Source organism: Zootoca vivipara, chromosome 7, assembly GCF_963506605.1.
Source record: "Zootoca vivipara chromosome 7, rZooViv1.1, whole genome shotgun sequence".
NCBI classification, from domain to species: domain Eukaryota; kingdom Metazoa; phylum Chordata; class Lepidosauria; order Squamata; family Lacertidae; genus Zootoca; species Zootoca vivipara.
In genome coordinates, this window is record NC_083282.1 from 69095609 (window position 1) to 69117229 (window position 21621).

Genomic DNA, 21621 nt, shown 5'->3' on the forward strand with positions numbered 1-21621 from the left:
CATCCAACTCTCTAATTCTATGATTATATGTGTCTATGTATGGGGGTTGCATTTTAAATACGGTAATTTAAAAGGTTTAAAGTAAATTTTAATTAATTAAACTAATAGCCAAAATCTAATAATAATAATAATAATAATAATAATAATAATAATAATAATAATATATTTATACCCCGCCCTTCCCGGTTCAGAAACAGGGTTCAGGGCGGCTAACAACGAATTTAAAACACTTAATTATGATACAACATAAAAACAGCATAAAATATAGTATAAAAGCATGAATAACAATAAAATTCAAAGTTCAAAAATCAATTTGGGGGAAAACCCATCCAATAAACATTAGGTGGCGAAATCCTACTTGGGCCACCGAAGTCAGGGGAGAGTTAGCTGTGGGGTCCCAGAGCAGGTAATCTTCATAAAAAGGGGAGGGGAAGGGAAGAGAAGGGGAATAAAAGATTAGGCTAAATTTAAATTGAAGGCTAGGTGGAATAGCTCTGTCTTACAGGCCCTGGGGAAGGAGGTTAAATCCTGTAGGGCCCTAGTTGTTTTGCCCAATTTTTTGGAGTACATTAATGTATATTAAGTGTTGATATTCAGTGATGTTTGTCTCAAGTTTTGACATGCACAATGTTTGTCTACCATTGTTGACACTTGCCAAATCTGAAGACATCCATTGTAACACATGTCACAGTGCCAGACAAGTACATTAAACTTCAGGCTAATTTACTTAACTAGATGCTCATTTTAAGGATACAACAAATAAAAATATTCAGGATTTGTTCAAGAGAAGATTTTAAAAGTATCCAGGTCACAAACCATTTACAGTGCTGGATTAAACCCTGTGGAGGCCCCTAGGTACTCAAAATCGGGGTGGGGGGCTCACAAATTAACTCCAATACATTTTTGTAATTTTCTCTCAAGATCAAATCAAATTTATTTTGATCCATTGTCATGGGGCCCCTAAAAGGCATGAGGCCCGTAGCCTGGTGCCTACTCTGCCTATTTGGTAACCCTGCACCGACCACTTAGGGCACAGGTGGACAAGCTGCATCATAGGGGAAATTTGATCAGACACATGGAAAGTAAGAAAAGGAAAGAAAGACACCTGATAACAGGTAAGTGTACAGAACATGAGAATGTGGGGGTTGGGAACTGAACAGCCTTAGCTCTAAGGACCAGGACACTGAACCTGGTGTAGCAAAAGACAAGAAGTCAGTGCATGTAGCATTTGTTTCTAGAGACCACAAAGCAAATCTGGAGCAAGAGTAGCAAGATGGAACTGCTGTAATATAAGATGTGGGTGAACAAATGTTTGGTCAAAGATGCAAGAAGTGAAAGGGACAGATCCTTTAGATATGCAAAGCAGCAACCAGGATTTGGCAAAGACTGCAAAAGGTTAGAGAGGGGGGGAAAGTAATCCCACTATGCGTCTAAAATTTCTTTGTTCTAGGATAACAGTGGGGAATTATTGCAAACTGCTTCAGACATATTTTTCTACACAAATTAGTATACAAAAATCCAAGCATTCAACAGGTAGACTGAAACATGCTACACCAACTTTTTCTAAACATGCAAGTGTGGCCCAATTACAGCTACACAATATACTGTATATTCCTGCATATAAGACTACTTTTTAACCCAGGAAAATCTTCTCAAAAGTCAGGGGTTGTCTTATACGCCGGGTCGTATTTCTTATATGGTGAGTATATCCCACTCTATATTTTAACTGGAAAAGTTGGGGGTCGTCTTATACTCCCAGTGGTCTTATACGCCGGAATATACGGTATATGGGGATGTGGAATCACCCCTGAATGAGCAGTATGAACATTAATGTCTTCCCTATAGGAAAACTTTAATATCTGAAGTGGCCCTACCAGGACCACTTCAGATCTTGTATTAAAGAATGCAAACTAGATCTGTGAGTGACCTATACAGATGGCACATATTTTACAAACAAGTTCTCCTTCAGACTCAAGAGAAAAGGAAGGACAGAAGGTAGAAAGTTGATTGCAAAAAGTGATTTGGAATTTCCAACAGACCACAGAGGCAACATAAGGAGCAGCACCAATCACTTTTAAAGCCAGCTTTTCGCCAATTGGCTTTTTGTTCTCCTACTAGTATTAGTGTGTTGTTACTTTATTCCTTGACTAAACAAAGGTGGGCTATACATTGAAGAAGGCCTTTTCTTTGACATATAAAGTCCTAAATGGTATGGAGCCAACATACATGAAAGATCAACTTGTCCCAAACAGACCAAACTAAGAGGTGTTTTCACTGTGGGAGGCCTTGTTAGCATTTCTGTTGCCCTAGAACAGGCATGTCAAACCTGCGGCCCTCCAGATGTTTTGGCTTACAACTCCCATGATCCCTAGCTAGCAGGACCAGTGGTTGGGGGAGATGGGAATTGTAGTCCAAAACATCTGGAGGCCCGCAGGTTTGACATGCCTGCCCTAGAAGATTCAAGGCATGGCAGCACATGGAAGAGACTTCTTTCTAGTGGCCTCCAAGGTCTGGAACTCCCTCTCCCAATCTGTGCCTGGCACCTATTTTGCACACATTTCAGCACCATGCCAAGGAGCACCTTTTTACCTAACTTTTGGGGATGGCTGAATCTAGTTTTCCCTTTTGTAACTGATACTGTACTGTGTTTTATGCTTTTTTGTGTAGATCTTATCATATTTTTGTTGTAGCCCAGCCCACAATGGGACACATTGTGAAGAATATGTAACATATATGGTATGTATAAATTACACAGTATAATAAATAATATTTGCAAAAAGATATGTGCATCTGCCAAGCCAAAACAAGGATCCTCCTAGCAGTTTTACTCTTTCTCAGTTCAGCTGCTTGCATAATATGTCGTAAGATTCTCACCTTTTGAACTCTCACATACAGCAGCAGAGATACATAATAGCAACAAGGGCATTTAAAATAAATTTATTTGGTATATTTGTATACCACCCTTTAGGCAAACATCTCCCATGATGGTTTACAACATAATGTTTACAATATAGAAGAGTTACATCCATCATAACAGAACCAGAAAGAAGTCAGGAGTTGAATTAATTCATAGAAATGAAAAAAACATTCTGTTGCAAAAATCTAAAACTTAACATATTAGGGAATGTATGAGTGGTGGAACATTTCACAACAAATAAATGGAAAACAGAGGCCAAGCTGAGGGAGAAGCACCAACAAAAAGTACGTACTCTGATGCCCAGTCAATTAGTGTACTATGAAAAACACACATGTGAACAGTAGCATACACACACACACACATATACAGTGGAACCTCGGTTTACGACTACCTCCGTTTACGAACGCTTTGACGAGCGAACGCCGCAGACCCGGAAGTGTTTACATCCGGGTTCCATGGCGTTGGATGCGCAGAAGCGATCTGCGCAGCTTGCGCATGTGCAGAAGCGATCTGCGCAGTGCGTGTGTGCGCAGAAGCGCTCTAGCGGCACTTCGTGCACATGCAGAAGCATGCCTTCGGCGAGCAAACGCCTCGGCAAGTGAACGCCTCGGCGGAATGGATTGCGGTCGCAAACCGAGGTACCACTGTATATGTATATACTGAAGTACTGTAATACTAAAGTATATTCCAACAAAGTCAATCACTTGTCTGTAAATAAAACTACTTTCCACATTATATTCATTGGAATCTCCACTTAGAAAGGTTCTTTCAGTTCCTGGTCAAACCCATATATTTTGCATCTTAACCCACACAATACATCCAAGTACTTATGTGGGGGCATTGTTTTGTTTTGTTGTAGCTATTTATTTGTGTTTTTATCTTGTGAACCGCCCTGAGATCTTCAGATTAAGGGCGGTATATAAATATAATAAATAATAATAATGAGCCTCTGTATGAAGTAGAGAGAATGAGGGACCCTTTCTACCCTCCATTTTCCTTTACAAAGAGTGCCAATAAAACAATTGCTCATATTAAACCAGTATTTTGCTCAAGTTGCTATTAGGGGTTGTATTTGCTCCTGTAAGGTAATTTCTTTAGACAAAGAGAAGGCATATCAAATTTAAATGCAAACAAAATCCAAAGCTAGAATTCTCTTTCCTGTGTTAAATTTGGCAGCCGTTTAAGTTACACTTTGCCATCTGCAAAACAACCCTCAAGAGTTAAGACTACAGGAACAAGGGCTGAACAAGCAGAATAATTAGCCAAACTTTAAGCCACCAAAGAATCTCAAACCCCCAACAGTCCCAAGCAATTTGCAGAAGTTACCACTATTCACAGGTTGCATCATTTGTTATTTCAGTGACATTTCCAATCAGTAGTGATATGACTGATTTTGTTTTCATTTTAAATGGTAATGTGACTGCCCTATGACCAAAACAAATGCTTACAATATGCATCGCTGACAGTTTTTGATCATTTGTTTTCAAACAAATATATAAACCCAAAGGAGTAAAATGTGCCATTCAAAATATTCTATAAAGAAAGAACCAATATGCTTCAAAACCAAAGTGCTGATGTTCTTAGGGTTCTGGGACCCTTAACTTAGGCCACATGGTCACCCTCGGACAATGTTCTTTCCCAGGGTTATTCTAGGATAACTTTGCTGTGTGAACAGCCTCTAAGATCAAGTTGTTAAGTGCTACCAATTTCCATACTTAACAGTATACAAATTACTCTGCAGTTTTTAAGATTTCAAAAGGCCCCTTGGGATAAGGACCTCTTACTTGGAACATCAGGTAAGAGCCATAATCAAACAGGATGCTAAAACTTCCATGGATACATCACATGTTATTTCATATCCAACCTATCATATCAGCAGAGCTTATGTGACACCAGCAGGACCATCTGAGGTTACATATCATGTCAAAAAAGTATTGTGGTTCTAATGAGATTTGTTAACCCCAATGGGCAGCCCACCTACACACAATAAGCCTATCCATATAAACCTTTTCCATTATCCCGATCAATCCAAGTTATAAATCAGCAGCATGACTCTTTGTCTATCTGATAATTCTGAAATAGACGTGTGTGAATAATTTAGTGGGAAAAAGTCAGGCTACAGATAAATTATTCCCGGCCTGGGCTCCTCAGGGCTTTAAGAGAAGCATAAAGCCCAACTACATATACCACTCCAGGCATATTGAAAAGAGACAAAACCCACCTCAAGGAGCCGGGCACATTTGACAAGCGATTTAAAAACAAAACAAGTGCTGGAAAGGTAGCAGGTCTATGCTTTGGAGGGGCCAGTCTTTCTGGACTCAGGGGCGAACCCCTGCTGCCAACTCCACGTGTGCACTACCAATGACCAAGGGAAACCAAAGGAAGCAAGAGTTTTGTACCAAAAAAAACAGGACTGCCTAAGACATTGGGCACGAGAAGGCAAAGGGGCGGCCATTGTGTTTTGTCCTGGAGGTCCCCCCACCTTGTGTCTAAACCTGGGCCAGTCTCTCGTAGTTAAAGGGCATCTAGTAAACCGGGGTGGGTGGGTGGGTTGCGGGTTGAGAGACCAGGCCCGAGTGCGAGGACACCGCCCCCCCCCACCAACACACACACTTTCCTCCTCCCAAGTCCGGGCTCAGCCAATACGCTGCTTTTCCTGAAGCACATCCTCCCCCTGTTCCCAAAGACCTGGCACCGTCCGTCACTCGCCCTCGGTAGTGCCAGGCCTCCCCGGTCGCCACGCACGGCCCTTGGGAGGCCCCCGCAGGCCCCCGCCCCCCTCTTTCGTCCCGGGCGACCCTGACCAGGCCCGTCCCTCTCAACGGCTGTCACCAGAGCCCCTCCCACAGCCGGGCCCTGCTCCCCTCGCGCCTGCTGGGACTGCCGGACTCCTCCGCTCGGCCCTCCCGCCCCCTCCCCACGCAAACCCCGCCGGGAACCCACCCGCTCGGCCCCGCCTCACACGCACACACCACACGGAGCCCGGTCGCGCGCGTTCACCTGGTGGCGCTGCTGCTCCCGCTCAACGCGCCCGCTCCCGGCCCGCGAAAGAAAGCAAGCAGCTTCGGCCAACAACGCCGCCACGCTCCTTCCTCCTCCTCCTCCGCCGCCGCCGGTTGCCCTGGCGGGAAAGGAGAAGCGGGCGGGGGGTGGGGGGCGGAGGCTGAGGGTGGGGAGAGGTCAGCGCGAGCCCGAACCTCCAGGACACCGACCCTCGAGCCCGGCCGCGGCTCCGCCTCCTCCTCTCCTCCTCAGGGAGGCCACGTGACGGCCCGGCTGCGCGCGCGTCGCCTTGGACCGGGAACGCGCCCCCGGTTTGGGCGGCGGCGGAAGCGCGCTGTTGTATTCCCCCCCCCGCCTTCTCCTTTCCCTCACCGAGGCAGATTGGGCGGGGGGGGGGGAGGTTGGCGCACGCGGCCGTAGTATCTTCTCTCTAGCGGCTCGGTTAATTTTACAAATCTCAGCGGCTCTGAAAAACAGCAAAGAAATGGACTTGTTTCTCCTCTCACGCGCTCTTAAAGCCAACTTCCTTGCTTGCCGCCTTACAGAGTTAGGAAGCCTCCGTGTGAAAAACGAGTACCTACTGTACAGAGGTCCGTCAAAAAAGAAAGATGCTGAGGGGAGCATTATCCATCTCCCCTTGCCTCAGTTATGCTACAGTCCTGATTCTCTTCAGGGGATCCATGGCTCAGTCCCCTCGGAGCTGTTGTCTTTCAGGATCCCCCACCCTTGGTTCATCCAATCTAACCCACATTAATCCTAGAGGGAAAATTTGTCACAGGCTATTAAACCGCTTTCTCTGTCCGGCAGTAGTCCAATACATACTTACATGTGTTGCTTTTTGTGTATGCAGCACCATCACGCATACCCTCCAATATTTTCTCCCATGAAAATAGGGACGTCCTTTTCCATTATTGTTATTATTATTACTATGGTTGGCTTCCAGTATACAGTATATAGAAAACATAATAAAACATTTAACATTAAAAAACTTCCCTATACAGGGCTGCCTTCAGATGTTTTCTAAAGGTATGGTTACTTGGCTCGGGGCTCGCATGACTCCATACTTTCCAACATTTCTCCAATGAAAATAGGGGGAAAGCAGGACATTCCAGGATCCAATCAGAAACCAGGATGGCTTCTGTAAATCTGGGACCGTCCCTGGAAAATAAGGACACTTAAAGGGTCTGCAACATGGGCTCCATGCATTGTTTATGGGCACCAAGCATTATAGAGTAATGAGAATTTGGCCCTGTCATAAGGCGTCTGCTGTTTATATAGTAGTTTGAAATAGGGGAGGCAACAGAAAAAGTAGAGTGCAAATGGGGGAAACGTGTGCATTCAGTACTTGGGAGTAAGCCCCAGTTGAACTCTGCGGAAATCACACCAGCAAACATGCATAAACATCCACAGGGCCAGACAGGCTCCTGTTTTCTGGTCCTTCCATAAAATCCCCATCTCAGCAGCCTTTTCCATTCTCATAATCATAGCATGAGAAAACATGAGCCTCTATACCACATTTCCTGTATAAGCCATCATTTGCTTCCTTCCAACTGGCCGCTATTGGAACCAGTATCCTGGACTAGACCGACCTTGGCTGATCCAGCCATGAGCCAGTGTGGTGTACTGGTTAAAGTGCTGGTCTCTGCTCAGGCATGAAACCCGCTAGGTGACTTCAGCCCAGTCTCTCAGCCTAACCTACCGCACAGGGTTGTTGTGAGGATAAAATGTAATTATTGGGTTACTAAAATATGTAATTTGGGCTACTGTAATAGAGGGTCAGAGCCAACAGGGACCCACTCCCAGTATCTAGTTCCCAGTGTAGATAATCTACCAGGGGGACTGAATCCATTTCTAGTTCCAGCCAAGTTGTGGATTTTAAATCAATTGTGAGGCACCTAGTAGATTTTTCAGATCAAAAAGCAGGCTATGAATATACAAAATAAATATTTAAACAATGGTTCAGACCTTGGCATGCATAGGCCTCAACCTGCTTGTTTCTACGCTACATAATATCCTTGGGTAGGTGGTGATTTTGGAAAACTCTAAAATAAAAAAGGGAATCAGTCTTGGTATTGACTCTGCTCTTGGTGGTGATAAGCAGGCCTCATTACCTCACATGCTAAAGTGACTGCACCCCAAGTGATTTACTAGTATTAGCCTTGCTCCTGTTCTTATGTGCCAAATGACTGGGACTGGAGTGGCAAAGCTGAAAAACTTGATAGCAGAATCAGAACTACAGTATCTTGAATGGTGCAGTTCAAGACCTGCCCTCATGTTCAGCACCTATAGCCTAGAAATAAGGTATATACAGTATTCTGTTGTATCCCACTACAGAGATCAGTCTTTTCAGACCCAGAATGCACTTTCAACCCAAACATGCATGGTGGTAGTGCTCCTGTTGTGATCCACTTTGGATCAGGCCATGACCCACTAGTGGGTCCTGACCCACTGGCTGAACACTAATTTCCTAGATCCACAAGCACAAAGATTCCCGCTTGTGCAATGGATCTTACTCTTACTCTCCTTTCCCCACATGCTCCCCCGCACCCTCCCCAAATCAAGCCCAAATGGCTGAGGGAACCCTTAGAACATATTTAGTCTTTAAAATTATCACACACACGTAACTCCAATGAATTATAGTAGCTTAATCATGTGAGCAATGGGTTTCAAAACTATAGCTGTAGTAAGAGAAAAGCAAAAGAGGATGCAATACCTTTGAGCGTATAATACAAAAAGAAAAGTGTTTTTATTTCTGCCTTTTTGTTATTGGTGGGAAAATGCATGAACATTTTCTTGTCTGTACAACCAAAGTCACAGTTGTGATAACAATGCATTTTGTGTTACTTGTTTCCAAATAAAAACAATGCTATACAGTAAACATGTCAACTTTACAATTTGTATTCATGAACTCTGTTTTTCAAAGTTTACATTGTGTTTTTTTAAAAATCCCTCTTCTTGCAATTTACCTTCTGGTAAAATTAAACTTTAAGCATTTTGGTTCCCAGCAGCAAAGTAAGTTTAGGTGGCGCTTCAGACATTTTACTCAGTGCCTAGAAGATAGGTGGGGGAGTCCACTGAGTATTTTGCTCTTTACAATTCATATGTTGATCAATCGAACACTTCACACTACTGTACAATTTGCTTAGAAGATAAGACACTAAAACAATATGCAGTCAGTCACAGATTAGAAAAGGAGAGGCCAGTTCTTTAGTGCCCTCCTGCAGTAGGTGGGCTAGTTGGACAGAGATACCAACCTGGTGTCATAGGATGTCAGGTAGATCCAACCCCAGCAGAAAGCAGCTCAGCTTGCATTTGGTACCAAATTTAGTGCTGAATGCAAAGTGTGCTTGTTAAGAAAGAATTGAAATGCATTCTAAGGCTATGATTGCTCCTTTGCAAGCACAGCTCATCCCACTTTCTGAACCTATGTAGTGGCATGGTAAATCTGTGTGCGTGTGTCAGGGTGTGTGTGTGTGAGTGTCAGTGTGTACATGTGCACTCTGTTGCCTCCTCAGAGCAAAAATATGGATATATCCCTTCAGTTCATCTTATCTTCCCTTGCTGCAGAAATCCACACAAGTGTTAACACGTATACTGTATGTGGAAATAGCTCTAAGGGATCCATTGTAAAACTTCTGACTAGTAATCTTCTATGGCTTTGTATTCATGAACAAGTTTCTAATTTTTTGGTCATTAAGACAGGCAAGTGTATATGGAGGAAGGATCCCTTATATCAGGGATCTCTCAAAATCTGTACAAAATCAGTTTCTGTATACTCTATGCACTAAGGTGCACTAAACCTTGCTCCTGATGATGGAGGCTTGGCCATGCAGTGTCAGGGTGTTCAGTTTTGCCCTCACCAGACAGCTGTCCCCAGATGGAGCCCTACCCTTTCCCTGAAGAAAAGTGAATGACACTCAGGAACAGAAGCAGGGTGAAGACTCCATTATCTATGTCCCAGACTGAGTCTCACTCTGTACAGCCCCACTGCTTCATCTCAATCGCTCTATCCTAGCACCCGAAGAGGACCCCAATATGGCAGACCTGCCCTCCCCACCAGGGAAGAAGGGGTGAGGAAAGTTCTACATCAGGAACAAGGTGAAGGGGGAGACTGACATTGGGATCTGCTGCTGCTGTGAATCCTGCAGCCTTGGGCAGTCACATCACCCTGCCTCATTCATGGACTGGCCCTGGACTTTGATACATACATAAGGCAGACTGTAAGCATATGTTGGCACATGCAGCCAGTGGCGTAGCGTGGGTGGGGGTGCCACAGGGGCTATTGCCCATGTGCAAAATTCTTAGGGCTGCAAAATTTCTGCTCCTCACTTGTCTGAGGCCTTGAAGCCACTGAATTGCAGTGCCTGCATGGTGTTTAAGGTGGTGTGGAAGGAATCCCCTCATTTTCTCCTCTTCCTGCGCCCTCTTGTGGAGGCAGGTCACCGCTTGTCCCCAACCCCTCCTTTTCCAGCACCCTCCAGCCATCCCTCTGCACTATGGCTAGAAAAGGCTGCATGCGCTTTTGCCGGGGAAGCACCGCAACTCCAGAACTTCACGTGGGGTATGCGTTTATGTGTTCCGGGTTTGTTTGTTTTCTGAGGAGAGGGCACAATACTTGCCTTGCCCCGGAAGCTGGCAACCCACACTACACCACTGCTTGCAGCTTGGTTGATGTTGTCATACAAACATTCAAAAATCTCATGTAGGCCATTTAGCGACTTATAACAGAACAACTGAATGAGCCCTTAACTAGTGAATGATTGTAAACTACATTGAGGTCATCAAAGGATAGTTAACATTCAAGCATAAAGCAGGAGCAGTGATGGCTTCTGCAGTCTGTTTGTTCATTTATACCTCCAACATTAGGAGGAGCCATTCTTCGTATTAAGTTGGTTTTCTGTCATGTAAATGTGCACATGAACAAGACAGTATTCATTCAATTCCAGTTCATGGGATATAAGATCTGGAGCACCAGCATAGCTATTAGCCGATATACATACAGAATATGTACAGTAGCCATAGGTACAATAATGTGATGGAGGAAAGCAATAAAAATTATGCACTGGTTTAATGTGAAATCAGTATAGGGGAGATATTTTTGTGGGTGTGCATTTAATATGTCAAGTGCTGTGAAATTACATTTTGTCAGGGAGGGAGGTTGTTCAAAAGCTTAATGGAAGGATTCCGTACGCAGATATAATTTTTATTTATTAATGGAGCCAGAGTTTTCTCTGTGATTTATATGGTGTAGAACTGTGAATTTGCTTTCACATTCAGAAGAGGCTTTCATGCAATCAGTGAATACATGGCGGTGGGTGGGATCATTTACTCCGTTCACTCCACCAGTGCACATTTTTTAGCTGAAGCTGTGCCTGCAGCTGTACACACATTGGCTCTGTCAGCACACTCAGGGATCCAGGCTCCCACATCAGGCAGATAAAACCCACACCAATACAGCTCCCAACATGTAGGGTTCCCTGCGCATACCTTCCACTGAAGATGTGGAAGCTGAGGGCAGAATGCGCTGCTGTGGCATGCGCCCTGCCTCCATGCGTTCACTGACTGTCTATTTCACATCAAGAGAGTTGTTCTGATGTGCCCACTATCATCTACACAGAGAACTGAAATATTTTTACATGTCTCAAAGTGCTCCCGATGTAGGTCCTCTAGATTGATTTCTGACATAATAAACTGAGTGTGTCGGCACCCATGTCTAGAAATAATCTGGAACAGTTGCCCATGTCTGTTTGTGTATTTGCCTCTAGTTTTAATAAGCAGCAGTTGTTCTGCTTCACAAATCAGCCTAAGACAGACTGATTGGAGGATGTGTAAAAGTAACTTTGGGTACATCTTCCTTGACACCAACAAAATCACTTGGGTAGGAGACTTTCAGTGTTATGCATAAACTACATTACTATTGATGGTGTACCTTTTTATTGCCCAGAACTTTGTTTTTGTCCTAGATTCTATTGTATTTCAGTGAAACACTTTCTTTGTATCTCTTTAGCACTTTGTAGGCTATGTTGTTGGCAATTCAGATGAACAGGGTAAACTTTGCAAGACCTGAGCAGCTGGGTCATATCTGTTTACAAAAAACTCCACTTCGAATTTATAAAGGGAAGTGAGATAAACTTGGCAAGAAGTCAGCTACAAATCCATAAGATTAGAACTTAAAATATTTTTCCTGCCCCGTTAGTATTTACAGCCAAGCCTTAAAATGCATTAATATGAACTGTCTTAATATTTTTGTTCTTAGTTTACATTTGAGAACGACAATGGGGGGGGGGGCTGAGTAATATGCAATGTCTTGATCTAGTTTTATTATCTGTCTTTTCAGCATAGATTAAGAAAGAAACTAGTACACTGGGCCAAGGCAGAGACAGTGAATATGAATGCATATGAGCCTAAATCTTCTGCTTGGGGGGCAGGCGGGTCTCCTCACCCCCATGTTTTGCCAATTGTTTTTCAAAGTTAATGATTTGAAAATTGCAGTTAACATAACATTTAGGTGAGAAGGGATTGCCCCTTTGTTTATTTTGGTTATGTTGGGCCTTGATTGCCATGGTTTTGCCCAATAAATGCAACAATAAGTTGAACTGCAGCACTATGGAAAGCCATGATTTCGGTTAAATTATTCAGTAGAAGATTACACTGAATCTGCCTGAGTTCTTTCTGCATTAAAATTTGCAATGTTATTACGCTGATAGAGCTACTATGGACAGTAGCATGAGAAAACTGAAGCTCAGCTTTCCCCCAGTATAAATGTATGTAGCATTATAATCCAGATCCAAAGTTGAACTACATAAATGTATTGTGTCAAAACACAATAGGGGGAACCTACAACTTGTTGAAGTGACTGGCAAGATACCATAGCACTGATGCCACCAAGAGGACACCGTTGGGGCAGAGAGGCAAAATCAGAATGAAAGAATCTTTCATTAATATGTGCAGAGGAGCCGATATCCTATTAGAACATGTATGCTGGTACAAATCATTTGACTCACAGGGAACATCTGAGAATGCCTGGGGCTAACTTAACTCAGTGTTCTTATTCTCTATTCATCTACTTGAGAAGGAATCATTCAGAAACGAGAAAGTTGACTAGTACAGTATCAGAAATAAATGCACTGGATACAGAAATATCTTTGCCTCATCTTCTCAGGTGAATACAGTGGTACCTCGGATTACAGACGCTTCAGGTTACAGACACTTCAGATTACAGATACTTCAGGTTACAGACTCCACTAACCCTACCTCGGGTTAAGAACTTTGTTTCAGGATGAGAACAGAAATTGTGTGGCGGCAGCAGAGGCCCCATTAGCTAAAGTACCCCAGGTTAAGAACAGTTTCAGGTTAAGAACGGACCTCCAGAACGAATTAAGTTCTTAACCCAAGTTACCACTGTACAAAGGTACCATTTCAAGAGCACTCAAACCAGTATGTGTGGCCCTAGCACACAGTGAAGCTGAAACATGCATGACAAATATACGTATTGGGAGGTGAAATGCTGGATCAGCCATTGTTTACCCTTTTTTTTAATGAGTCAGGCAGCCTTCCACTTTTTTAAAAAATCAGCCTGTACACACACACACACAGAGACACACAGACACACACACACACCTCTGTGTTTATCCTTTCCTTACAGGGGGGGGGGGAGGGACTGAAAACATTATTTTAAACTGCAGAAGTGTTCCAGAGATTGGAGAAGACGTTGCTAATGATGTCACATATATTAGCCAATAAGCACTCACCACAGATAAGATTTTTCTCATTCAGCCCATTCAGACTCAAACCTGTGAAACTGCGATTCTTTCTTTGCCTTTTTTTTTTAAAAAAAAAACTCATCTCAAAACAGAAGTATGTGTATTTACAGAGGAAGGAACCTGTCACCACGCTCTCAGAACAGTACATTTGTACACAACCAGTGGTTTGCTTCCTGAATGTTCCCAGTGCTTAGTTTAGAAATATCTCTCTGTGCATTAAATGGCTGGACTCAACCATTGACAGGGTGCTGCTGAAATTAAACCTATTCCCTGTGCTCATATTATAATAGTGCCTGAGATTCTTTTAACTCAAGTTCATAATAACAAAACAAAACAAGAAAAGACTTAAGGTCTGTATTGTGCCTTTGTCAGCCTTCATTGCTGCATTGGTTTTAGCATAGAAGTGCAGAGGGGTCTATTCAGCAATGGAGAAACCAATAACAAACACTGTTTGTTCCGCCTCAGGGGGAACGATAAAGGGACTGTTTGGGAACATGCACAATGTGTTTTGGAAAAAGCCTTATTTCGTGAACAAACCCATCTGGGAGTTGCTATAATATTGTGGCTCCAGCTGCATCCACACTTCTTGGGTCCTTCACACCAATTATGAAATTGTTGGTTCTTCTGGCTCCATGAACAAGAGAAAGGACCTCGATTTTGCTCACCGGCTGACCAATGCTTGTGAAGTACTTGATATCTTCTTCAGGAAACTCACCTGGTGGAGAGTTTTTAGAAAAGATTAGTTTTATTGAAAGGCTTTGCAGCAGTCCCCATCAAGGTGCTGATCCATGTGCCAACTGGTACACAAGGAAGGCAGATCCCTGGATCCACCCTTTCCCCCATTATGCAGAGGAATCATGTGCAGTCTTGTGTATGTAGAACATCTGTGTCACCATGTTCACGTTTCCTACCTGTAGGATCAGGGCACAAGTGCTTTAAAAGAGTTGTAGGGCTTGGTGTAATAATTAAGGAAGAGAAAATTTGCTTAGGTACCTAAGCTAAATAACAGGAAAATGGGACACTAAATATGCATTTGACTCCCTTGACCATACAGTTGTTGTTGTTGTTGTTGTTGTTGTTGTTGTTGTTGTTGTTGTTGTTGTTGTTGTTGTTGTTGTCCGACTCTTCGTGACCCCATGGACCAGAGCACCCCAGGCACTCCTGTCTTCCACTGCCTCCCGCAGTTTGGTCAGACTCATGTTCGTAGCTTCGAGAACACTGCCCAGCCATCTCGTCCTCTGTCATCCCCTTCTCCTTGTGCCCTCCATCTTTCCCAACATCAGGGTCTTTCCCAAGGATTCTTCTCTTCTCATGAGGTGGCCAAAGTATTGGAGCCTCAGCTTCAAGATCTGTCCTTCCAGTGAGCACTCAGGGCTGATTTCCTGAAGAATGGATAGGTTTGATCTTCTTGCAGTCCATGGGACTCTCAAGAGTCTCCTCCAGCACCATACAGTTAGGGGTGGTCAAACAACAGCCCACGATTCTGATCTGGCCTGTCAAGTTTTTGCAGGGGGAGGGGGCAGTCACAGCCCTATTTACCAGTTGCAACAGCACTGAATAATAAAGCACATTTTCTTTTCCACCTCCATTTAGTGCCCAAGTGCCATGATGGGGAGGAAAATACCTTCCCTTATTCCTCTGTTGATTTTACCTGCCTTTCTGCTGTTGGAGAGCAGATCGAAGTGCTTTACAAACATGAAAGAGAGATTGGACCCCCCCCCCAAATTTCTTGAGTCAATGCTCAGGAAAACATGGTAGCAGACTGAAGAGCTCGTTCCCGTTTCCAGGGGAAAGGCCATAGCTCAGCGGCAAAGCTTTTGCTTTGCTTGCAGAGGGTCTGAGGCCCAATCCCTGGAATATCCAAGTAGGGCTGGGAGAGTCTTTTGCCTGAAATCCTGGAGAGCCACTACCAGTCAGTTCCATGTTAGATGGACCAATGGCCTGACTCTGCATAAGGCAGATTCCTATGTTCAATCTGCCCACATTGCAGAAAAGGAAAGGTGGCTTATGGTGACATAAGCAAAAGAGCAGAAGCACTGTTTCCACTTCACCAAAGTACTGGCATACAGTTTCCTTTTCAGCTTCTGCAATGTAGTCAGATACAAAAAGATTCTCCCATCTTACTACAGCCATACGATGAAGTTCAACAAACCATGTCAAGTTGAGGAAAAATTACAGAGTACCGTAATCTTAGATATCTCCTGGGGAAACCCTCACCCTGTTTCACTTGTGTCTGAAATCACAGAGGTGAAATAACAGAAGTCCAGACTTTGAAGATCAGTGATTCATACTTACTGTCAACTTCCAGGATATTAGACTGAAGTTGAGGATGAAGCCGGCCTAGTGAAAGACTCTCACTCAGGTTCTTGTTGTAGGTCAAAACGTTTACTAAAACCTGTTAAAAGATCAGACAAAGCAGATGCTAAGGTTTTTGATGAATTGTTCGTGATGGAATCTTGAGTCTTGTTCAGATACTCAAAGTGAAGACGCAGGAGCATGGCTGACACACCTGCCTTCCACCTGTTCGTGGGTATGTCTGCATAGTGGCTTATGCTTCTGGACCCCTACCTATGTACGCATCAGTTATGTGATCTGTACACTAGAAGAAATAGGGTGTATGGATCACAGTATTGGTTTCTGCACCAAATCATCATTCAAGAACATAAGAAGAGCCTGCTGGATCAGACCAATGACCTGGTCTGTTCTCACAGGGGCCAACCATTCTTCAAACGTGTCCTCCAATGTCTGGGAGTCAGCTATGCTGAAGGGATGGCATTATAGTCATGATCATACACTACATTTATGCATCCACTGTGAACTTATTCCCTCTCCCAAAAAAAGATAAAGGGCTTTAACTGCATAGAAGTACTTAAGACCAGTGCTATTTTTCTAGAGAAAGAGGTGCCAGAACTCACCTCCCTTGTTCTCTTATAATGGCAATGGCACCCATCTGAGAGGTGCCGGAACTGAGTTTCAGCGAATTCCAGCTGAAAAAAAGCCCTGCTTAAGACTATTATGGTGGTCACATGCTGACACTGAGTGATAGTATTAAGTAGCACAGTTCAAACCACTTTTCACAGTTCAAAGCCAGTTTACTGGCTGGGCCCAAAAGAACTGTAGTGCCACCCCAAGGCATTTTACGGTCAGAAGCAGAATCAATATGGTGCTTATACCACACGCAAATACACATGTCAATGGTTTTTTTTTTAAGTGTTTTTGCATCAACTCAGACATTTGTTCTTGCCTTCATCTATCCCCTCCCCACCCACCCTGCACCTGGCAGGGTTGGTCCTAGAGACCCAGTTCTTTCTCTTGGTAAGAAAGGATATTATATTGCAAGCATGCAGCAGTGCTCAAAAGACTGACCTGTGTTATGCTGCTCAAAGCTTTGTCGCCACCGTTGGCTCCCAAACAAAGGTAAGTCCCACACATCCCTTCTGATGGCCGGACAACAGTGGGTAGCAAGAAAGACAGCGGCCTTTTCCCAGGCTGAATAAAGTTCCTCTGCAGGAAAAATAATTTTGCAATGCACTATTAAATATACCAATAGGAGCCTTTCTCCCTCAAGCTTCTGTTTCCTTGAATTTCTAAGGTAATAAATACCATTACCCAATTACCAGATAGGCTCAAATCAGCCTTTTTCAAAGAGCTGGGCAAGATAGCACTTTTTAATGGTATTTGGAAGACATCTTCAGAAACCTCTCTCAAAATGCTATTTTGCAAAGCACTTTGAAAGGGCCTTCTGAAGATCTGAGTCAGCTGGCTGTTGGATCTTCAGAAGCCCTTTTCAAAGAGCTATTTTGCACAGCTAAGAGGTTTTTACTTGCAGTACACCATGTTTTCAGTTGAGCCATATATGATGTCAGGTGTACAGCAAGTGGGAGTGGTTTGGTCAAAATGACCTCAGGAGCCAAATGGGGAAGCCAAGCAGCCCTAATTAGACTCATGGGCCAGAGTTTCCCCACCCCAGTCTTTCACAGCACGCACCCAGATAATATCACATCACATTTATCTAACAACATTCATGGCAGGAAATTCAAGGCTCTTTATGGGAAAATGTTTATAGTAGACGCACATTGGAAAGTCAAGAGGCTCTGAAAACAGGGGTTTTCCAGGTTAAGAGCTAAACTTGCCAGCTCGGCTCTAAAACCACACACACTGTGGCAAATAAAGGGCTCCTAGAAGATCCAGGAGTGGGACCCAGGTGGCGCTGTGGGTTAATCCACAGAGTCTAGGGCTTACTGATCAGAAGGTTGGCGGTTTGAATCCCTGCAACGGGGTGAGCTCCCGTTGCTCAGTCCCAGCTCCTGCCAACCTAGCAGTTCGAAAGCACATCAAAGTGCAAGTAGATAAATAGGGACCGCTCCGGTGGGAAGGTAAACGGTGTTTCCGTGCGCTGCTCTGGTTCTCCAGAAGCAGCTTTGTCATGCTGGCCACATGACCCGGAAGCTGTCTGCGGACAAACGCTGGCTCCCTCGGCTTATAGAGCGAGATGAGCCCAACAACCCCAGAGTCAGACACAACTGGACCTGATGGTCAGGGGCCCCTTTACCCCTTTACCTTTTAGAAGATCTTAGTTATCTGATGGATACATGCACTTCATCAATCATTGGTGCCATGCTTGCATACACTTACTATTCATTTCACTATTCGTGTCAGACTAATTCATAATTTATTACCAAGCCAGAAGATGAATGGCCTTCTGTTTCATTCATCCAAGAAAAATCCAGCATCTGACTGTTTAGAAGGATTCCAGAAGAAGTCATTATTCCACTTCCAAATGGCCGGTTCAAGGAACTGGAAAGGGATATACACAAAAGTTTGTGAGAATCCAAATCCACAAAGAGTTTCACCTGCTGCCCCAGAGCTTATGGTTCTCGGGCTCTTTGTTCTTCCCACTTCCCTAATACACCCTTGCTCATGTTTGAAACACCTTAGGAAATAAAAAGAGTCCTGCTGGATCAGACCAGAGCTCAGACTAATCTGTCATCATTTTTTTTCACCAGATGCCTATGGAAAATCCAGCAGTAGGGTATGAGGGCAGTAGCTCTCCCAGCAACTGATATTTGATGTCATATTGCCCCTGGAAATTCATCCATCATGACTATGAGCCGTTGACAGACTGATCATCCATCATTTTGTCTTATCGGCCTTTAAAGCCATCTATGGCTGCATTCACACTGCAGTTTATTCAATTTTCCCAACGCTTCCCTAGCTACTAATTTTCACATCATATCCAAAATTCACATGACATAAAAACCGCTTTCTGAAATATTGTGGAATATAGTGCAAGTTTAGTGCACCATGTTATTTGCTTTTTAGAACAGAGCTCTCACTCCCAGGTGCCGAATTTTGCTAAAATCCACCTGATTATAAAGCATTTGGTTAAAAAAAAATCTTACTCCCTCTTTCTAAGGGAATGTCCACAGCAGCATTTCATTCCAAACAGGGAAGCTTAGCTCAATTATTTGTGTCAAAAGAGAAATGGACGTGCAAGATCCAAAAAACAAGTGGAGAGAAAATGAAGTTCAGAAGGGTGGGACTGAGGAAGTCCACATAGTAATGTTTAGGAAAATATGATTTATTGGCTTTAGAAATTTTATGTTTTTTTCTTTTTTCTTGTTTGTTTGCTGCTTTATTCTTTTTTTTTTTGGTGGTAGTTGTATTGTCTTTGGTGTGTTGTTTTTCTCTGTTTTATTATAAAATGAATAATTTTTTGGGGGGGAAGAGACTGGGGAAAAAACAAGTGGAGAAGGAGACAAAATTATCGCCATCCCTTGAAAAACTATTGAAAAATAATCATGGAACAGACTGTGGACAAAAGCACCATACAAATCCATATTGGCAACAACCAGAGAACAACAACTACCGTAGGTGCATGGCTGGAACTTAGCACCTAGATGCCTAGAGTATATAAACCGAACATTTCTCCCATGTACCTATTGGAAAGGATGAACCACTACAGGGACATATCAGAACATGTAGTGGGTGGGTCCAAAAACATAAAATTTATGGGGGGGTATTTACAAAAACATCTTGGGTTACAAGGCAGACAGTCCTCATGACCCCAGGACTAGCTCTACTAAACCTGTAGTCACAATATATTGCAAATTAGAAATGAAATAGTTATAACACATCTATTAACCGCTACAAGATCAACTATTGCCAGGGCATGGAAATCATTAAAATCAATAACTAAGGACCAATGGTATAATGCAATTTGGCAAAGAGCATTAATGGAAAAACTGACAAAAAAAATTAAAGGTAGCAGGAGGCCAAAAGAAACAAGATAATTTTTTATGCAGTCTAGTGTGACTTTATTGATTACACAAATAATGAGGCATGTGGTAGAACAGTACCCATAGTTTGCAGCACAGTCTGATGTGCATCAAGTATATATTTTGTTTTATTTTTTTCCCCTCCCATCACTCCCCCTTCCTATAAATTATAATTGTTGTTGATACAAAATACCTTTTACATATGGTCACCAATCTAAGCAATACATAATTTCATATCTGTAATAACTGTAAAAGTTTTGGTATATACACTTTGACACAATTTTGTTAATATGTTCAGAAACGTTTATCTGAGTGTTTGTTTTATTTTCCATTTTATGTAATTGTTGCATGTCACATGCTGTAATGTCAACAAAGATATATCTCAATGCAAGCATGTTAAACTGTTTAAAGATGAAAATGAATGAAAACTATGTTGTCCCGTGCCCCCCAATGCTTTACCTTACAACTGCAACAATGTAGTCATCAGGTCCCATGACAAGGACCTGACTTGCAGAGGGTCCACTTTCCATGGAGAAATGTGGGATGCCATGATCAGAGGGGAACGACTGAGAGTCAATCTGTTGACGCAGAAAATTTGCCTTGGATTTACTGCATTGACAAGAGGGCGGGGGAGGAAAAAAATAAATTTTGAAATGATACTGTGATGGGGGGAGCGGGGGACTAGAACTAGGGAAAAGAGGTCTAGAAATCCATCCCAAAAATTAATTTAACAACAAACCAATGAAACAGAAGAAGTATGTTTTATTCTGTTGTGCTTTTTGAATTTTAAATGATGTGTTTTGTCCCATCCTCCTCCTTCACAACTGGTGATGCTGTCTGCAGTTAATGGAAACTGTACTCCAAAACATCTGGCGAGTACCAGTCTGGGAAAAGTTAGCATATAGCAACAACAACCTTATTATCCCAAGTATGGAAGAGGTAGGTACTGTAACTGAAATGACACTACCACCCCATACAGAAGAGGGAGGCATTGGAAGTGTTGAAGGGACCCCAAAATTTTGCAGAAGTACAATAGGGAGCAATAACCGCAAGGGGTGTGGAACCCCCCCCCCAAAAAAAATCATGTCAGCATGGTAAGTGAATACTGGCTGGCAGTTAAGAAGAAAAACAAGGTGGGTGGGATGGAGCAACATGGAAGATGAGATTTCTGACTGGCTGGAACCAGGAACAAGGACCCTCCATATGGCAACATCTTGTGGCAAGCCCCACTTCTCTCTCAGGACGCAGAATTCCTCAGCTTCATCCCGCTGGTCAATGACATCATATCACCTGAGTGCTAGTTTTCTGTATCTGTGAAGCCTCTGTTGCCAGGCAACATCAGCTCTCTTAAAGTCTAGTCACCCACAGCAGGTCAGACAGTCTTGGCCTACTCCCCATTGCCGAGAGGACAGAATGACCCAGAAGAAGTCGGCTCCCTCTAAACTAAATGACACAGAATATGTCAACATAAAAAAATGATTGTTCATTATGAATCTAGACTTACCTCATCATGTCTTCTACGCTGTGAGAAATGGACACATCGTAGAAAGGGTCCCCCAAGCTGCTAGCTAGTGCCAATACGACTTTTAGTGTCTACATTGTATAGAAAGGAAGACAAAAGGAGTCACGTTATGAAGTAGCCCACCCATTCCATCTCCAT

General features: G+C 43.2%; 2 protein-coding genes across 6 annotated transcripts in view; both read right to left on the minus strand.

Annotated features, from left to right (window-relative positions):
- Nucleotides 1–6175, minus strand: part of NCOA6 (nuclear receptor coactivator 6) — a 47164-nt gene extending 40989 nt beyond the window's left edge. For all 3 annotated transcript variants that reach the window (XM_035123920.2, XM_035123919.2, XM_060277253.1), the window contains exon 1: nucleotides 5918–6175. The gene's annotated coding sequence lies outside the window, so the exon portion shown is untranslated. The remainder of the gene's footprint in view (nucleotides 1–5917) is intronic.
- A 2467-nt stretch (nucleotides 6176–8642) lies between these two features.
- Nucleotides 8643–21621, minus strand: part of GGT7 (gamma-glutamyltransferase 7) — a 44648-nt gene continuing 31669 nt past the window's right edge. For all 3 annotated transcript variants that reach the window (XM_035122695.2, XM_060277254.1, XM_060277255.1), the window contains exons 10-15: nucleotides 21466–21554; nucleotides 20421–20570; nucleotides 18363–18480; nucleotides 17050–17187; nucleotides 15979–16078; nucleotides 8643–14398 (exon numbers count right to left, since the gene is read on the minus strand). In XM_035122695.2, coding sequence (XP_034978586.2) covers nucleotides 14235–14398; nucleotides 15979–16078; nucleotides 17050–17187; nucleotides 18363–18480; nucleotides 20421–20570; nucleotides 21466–21554 — 759 coding nt within the window. In that variant the 3' untranslated portion in view covers nucleotides 8643–14234. The remainder of the gene's footprint in view (nucleotides 14399–15978; nucleotides 16079–17049; nucleotides 17188–18362; nucleotides 18481–20420; nucleotides 20571–21465; nucleotides 21555–21621) is intronic.